Raw genomic sequence first — 5,669 nt, 5'->3', positions numbered from 1 at the left:
TATATATATATATATATACATACATACATACATACGCATACAAATGCACATACCATTATGTGTATATTACATATATATATATTATATTTATACAGTATGTATGTATAAATATTTACATACATACACATACAAATGCACATACCATACATACCATTCAAACAGTAGCTATGTTTACATGGACATAAGTAATCGGATTAAACGATCATTCGGAATAAAAATGTGTCATGTAAACACCCCTTTCGGATAATTCTGACCTAATTCAGCTCGATCCGAATGAATTTGTAATCGGAATGAGACGAGGTGGTTTATGCCAGATTTTAATCCGAACAGCCTGCATGTAAACACTTAATCTGATCATCTTATTCTGATTGTGGAAAACTGACCAGACTGCGCATGTCTGCTGACTTTCATCCAGCGGTTTTCAGCAGCACAGAAGTTTTCCTCCTGTTCTCTCATTCAATAAAGAAGGAAGACACACAGCCTGCGCCGCTTTGCAAAAAAAAAAGTCTGCACGTCACCCGCAGCTGAACCAGAGAGTGCAGTAACATCTCCACCATTATTAAAACCTGTCGCATGTCCATTCTGAGCTCAGAGGCTGTTTGTTTATGTTCATCACAGAAGTAAAACCTTTTTGCGTTTTTTTTTTTAAGGGAAAGTTAGCAACTGTGCATGTCAGAGCTTCTATTCAGAATAAAAGCCCGGTGCATGTGAACACGTGTCATGATCGGATTGTGCGCATGTAAACGATACATACATTTTGATTATTTAATCGGAATACATTTCAATCCGATCAATGAATTTTGCGCATGTAAACACAGTGACCAACCAGAAAACCCAGGATTTAAATACCTGTTTGTGTGCGGTTGTGAGCATGTACGTATACACAAGATCTCTCCAATGGAATGTTTAAAAGTGACTGTGGAGGACCACAGACTCGACCCGTAAGGGTCGAAGCCAACATAGGGGAGACCAGTGCCAAGGATCCCCAGAGGGACCTCAAGGACGGAGCCCCTAGAAGCACCCGGCCCGCCCACCCACCCCCCAAAGGGATCCACAGGAGAACAGGGAGAGCCCCACCAGCGACCACACGCAGTAACCCCCTGGAGCCAGTAGCGATGAGCTCATTGGCGCCGCCGGCACCCACCGTGCCAGAGCAGATCCAGGCATGGACACAGAGGCCCACCCCCCACTACCCCACCCCAACCCCCCAGGCCAAGGCCCGACAGGGTCGGGGGACCCAAGCCCCACCGGGCAGCCACTGGGCTGAGCTGGCACATGCCCAAGCGCCCAGCGCCAAACGTTAACATTCAACTGCATGAAGCAAATAAGAATCATGAAACAGTAAGTTTCTGTTATGAATAAAATATACATCTTGAAAATATTGACTTTAAAAAAATATCTTATTAATGGACCCATGAGTTTAACAGAAAATACTGCATCTAACAGGTCTGTGGAGCAGCCCTGATCTTATTGAAATCAACATGATGTCATTGTACATAATCATTGTTGTGTTGAACTAAAAATGGTCTAAAAGTAAAAGTTTAGTAATTAATCCATAAAAAGTTATCTGACAAGTTTGTGACAAAGCACAGTCCTGGTGGAGCCCAACATCCCCTGAAGGAAACCAACTAACTGCCAGCAAACTCTTATAGGTTCTGACTGGTCTGGAGCAACAACCCCCCGATGATGTTGTGTAACAGTCTTGTTATCATTAAAATTGGTATTTGTGTCACATGATTTTTTTTACATTCCTCTTTGTGAGCTTCGTCATTGAATAAAGAAGAGAAACACATTTCCATTGAGTATTTGTGTGTTTAGTATGTGGGTTATCAGGAGAAAGGTCCAGTTTCAACCTGCTGCAGCTGTTTATGTTGGGTTAAAGGCTGTGTCGCTCTGAGACTCAAGGACCGCTCCGATAAATGTTTCTGTTCAGGCTGGAGCTGACGGACCCGTACAGGTTACACTGCTGTGGACGAGAACCAGAAACAATCACTGCTTCTTTCAGATGGTGGAAATGTTTTTGGCTGTGTGTGTGTGTGCATTAGCAACATATTTTACAAACCACTGGGCAGATTTATATAGAACTTTCTGAAAGTAATCTTTATTTGTCCATCTATTCACTATTAGATTCAAGGTGGCCACCACAGTTTAAAAGAGGTTCAGCCATTACTTTCTGAAAGTTTTAAAAGAAATCTGCTCAGACACAGGCAAAACAACAGGGAACACTCCACAGCTGTTTTTGTGGAGAGTCTCAGCACACAAGGAGTTAATTATGAGTAAACTGAAGGCGTGTCAAAGACAGTCAGCTGAAAACTACCCACCACAGAGCAGGGGTCCACTCAGAGGGGGGCTGGTTCTGCTCTGAGGTTCTGCAGGCACTGCCTGTAAACATAATCATGTGTCGGATACTGAACCTGCTCAGGGCCGAGCTGAGGAAAGATCCTTTCACCTGTCGAGGTTCTGCTCGCAGCTGTCTGAGATCCATCTGTGTCTCCTCAAGAAAAGCAGCAGAACGGAGGTGAGATTTATTAATCCTGGATTGTTTCACAAGAGTTCCACTGTGCTCATGTTGATCCAGATTTAATGATTCACCACACACCAAGTGTTCAATTATCTTTGCTCAAATTTGTTGAAGAATGAGATTTTAATTGAATTGTTGAAGTTAAATCTGAACAGAAGCTAAAATTAGTGAAGCTGGAGCTTAAAGCTAAGGTTAGCAAAACTGAGGTTAAAACCTAAAATCAGAAATACATTATCTAGGGGCTAAACATAGAAAAACTGTCTATAAACTAAAATAATTGAAACCAAAGCAAAATGTTACAAAACAGTGTTAAGAAGTTAAAAGAAGCAGAATGGCAACTATACAAGCTGTAGCACAAACCTAAAATCAACAAAACCAGCAACAAGCTAAAACTGTTCCAGATGTAAAAGTTAAAATTGACAAAATGGTAGCTAAAAGCTACTGCATATGGAGAGCCATTTCATTCAAAATACAATAAATAAGGAAATAAATAAATAAATAATGTAATTAATAAAGTATTGATAAATATTCCATCAAATACATAAATGTCCCCATGAATAAAAAAACAAAATTATTATATTATAATACATTTTTAGCATGTCTTTATTTATTTATTTATTTATTTATTTATTTATTTATTTATTTATTTATTTATTTATTGTATTTTGAATGAAACGGCTCTCCATAATGACAGTCATGAAAAGACAAATAGAAAAAATGAGTAAGTTGATGCCTAAATGTTTGTAAAACAAACAAACAAACAAACAAACAAACCAAACAGTTGCTTTAGGCTAAATTGAGTAAAACAACTCGTAGTCAATTGTGGTAAAATCACAACTGAAACCTAAAATTAGCGACACAGTGACTAAAAGTTAAACTTTGCAAGACAGCAGCTAAAAGAATTATAATAAACTAAATGCTGAAGTAAACCTTTGAGAACATGTATCTTTTGAGGGAAATATACAAGAAAGTACTAAATACATAGTCATTTGTAAACTAAGTATTTTATTAAATATAAAAGTTATAAATACTAGAAGCCACAGCACACTACCACAAAATGAGCCAAACATTTTGATATTGTAATTGTTTAAATAGCAAAAAGTATGCAGAAGTACTTTGACCGCAAAAAACAAATAGAAAAAATTTAAACAGTTGAAGAGCATGAAGGCTGAGTCAGCATTCACACAGTAAATACTGCTGACCTGGAGCAGCTGCAGCTAACGCTGCTACATTAATTCTCACATTTTACAGCCATGTTTCAAACATCACCTCCTGCTGTGGTAGAGAGTCAGCATAATGTTCAGCGGTGATCCTTCACTTCCTCTCATCCTCCTCTCCTTCCAGGGATCCTTCCTCAGCGTTGGGAAAGAGATGGAAGGACACGGCAGACACAGTCGTCATCGGTGGGGGTTGTGTGGGGGTCAGCCTGGCCTATCACCTGGCCAAAAGTGGGATGAAGGATGTGGTGCTGCTGGAAAAGTCTGAGCTGACAGCTGGCTCCACGTGGCACGCTGTAGGTCCTTCTGAAGATTTTCATCCTCTCAGAATGAACAGCTGGCTGGTCTGAAGGGAGAATCATTTCTGATTTAAACTCTCTGTAACAGAATTACATCAAAATTATGTTAAAATTATCTTGTAATTGCTGGTAATGGAAATCTCTCTTTATCAAAGTTCAAAATAAGTTCACTAAACAAGCAGCCGTTGAAAATATTCAAAATAGTTTCACTTTTGTGTCACAGATTTTTTTGTAACAATATTTATTTGTTTTTTATGACTAGTTGTAAAGACCTTTTTACAACTCAGAGCAAATGCACAACTTGTTTGCTTCTTGTGACATCTGTTATCAAAATAATATAGAAGTATGAACCCAGCTTCATTCTCGCTTCAAAAATAATATTGAGGGAAGAAAATGAGTGAAGATTAAAACCTGTACAGCTCTAAATAAATGAATGACTAAATAAATGCAGTCATTTTCACTCTGCTACCCAGATGAAGAAAATCAACCATTAAATTTACATGTGCTGTGTTTTTTTTAATTCATTTTTTTTTGGTAATTTTTCATGATTGTGTTTGAATTTCAGGCAGGTTTAACAACTTATTACCATCCAGGCATCAACCTGAAAAAGGTTCATTTTGACAGCATGAAGCTGTACGAGAATCTGGAGGCTGAAACAGGACAGGTGAGACCCCTCCTCATTTACAGCTTTGAAAAGAATTAGTGTCATGTTATAAAAAAGCTTTGGGTAGCACTGAAAAACCAGGGGTGGCACACCAAAATTAATATCTATAACAGAAAATTTACCATGTGTTTGTAAACACGACAAATTGAAAACTACGGCAATATAAAGTTATGGATTCACCAACATACTTTCAATTTGTAATTTCACAGATAACATCACTGATTTTATGACATTCAGAGACAAAAAAAAAAAAAACAAGAGTATTTGCAACGGGCGGACCCACTGGTGTGGGGTGTGGGGGTCCTCCCCCCCAAATTTTTTAAATTAATAAATGCCATTTCCTGTATTCTGGTGTATTTTAACAGGTTGTTAAACAGATTTTTACCTACATAGGAAAACACTTAATGCGAGTATTCTGTAGGTAAAATTAAATAAATTTATTTGTTAAACAAGAGAAACACTGGATGAACAAATGTTTTATGGTAAATGTGGGGGTTTAAATTAATTAAATTTAAATTTGATGGGGACAGTTCCCTTCAAAAATGATTGTCATTTTGTTTAAAAATGTCAAAATACATATTTTAAAGACATTTACGATGAACAAGCTTTTTAAAATTTAAAGCCATCACCTCTTCTATGTTTGTTAAAATGTTTATTTGCTTGTTGATGTTTACTTTTGTGAAGAAAAACTGTGATTATAAAACCCCAAAACTGGAAATAAAGACTAAATCAAGCATAATTACAAACTACATCTACTGTGGTTTTATCCCAAATTATTAAGTTATTTGATTTTTATGTCATATAATAAATATGATTTTGGTCTGTGAGAGAAAACTGGAGAACAAGAAGTTGATCTAACAACCTTCTTCCTGCCCCACAAACTGTGCCACTGTACTGCCTAATTTAATACTCATTATATAATTATTTAAATTATTTAATATTTGATTAAAATATATCTATGAATCTTT

General features: G+C 37.2%; 1 protein-coding gene across 1 annotated transcript in view; it reads left to right on the top strand.

The window, feature by feature from the left end:
* Positions 1 to 592: 592 nt before the first annotated feature.
* The window catches only part of dmgdh (dimethylglycine dehydrogenase), a gene marked incomplete at its 3' end in the record, with an annotated part of 47,996 nt that continues 42,919 nt past the window's right edge, over positions 593 to 5,669 (top strand). Inside the window, 3 exon segments of the mRNA XM_014004686.1 lie at positions 593 to 2,518; positions 3,866 to 4,034; positions 4,603 to 4,701. Of these exon segments, the coding sequence (XP_013860140.1) occupies positions 2,397 to 2,518; positions 3,866 to 4,034; positions 4,603 to 4,701 (390 nt within the window).

Source organism: Austrofundulus limnaeus, unplaced genomic scaffold, assembly GCF_001266775.1.
Source record: "Austrofundulus limnaeus strain Quisiro unplaced genomic scaffold, Austrofundulus_limnaeus-1.0 Scaffold26, whole genome shotgun sequence".
NCBI classification, from domain to species: Eukaryota; Metazoa; Chordata; class Actinopteri; order Cyprinodontiformes; family Rivulidae; genus Austrofundulus; species Austrofundulus limnaeus.
Note: the sequence above shows the minus strand (reverse complement) of the source record. Positions and strands in the feature narration are given on the sequence as shown.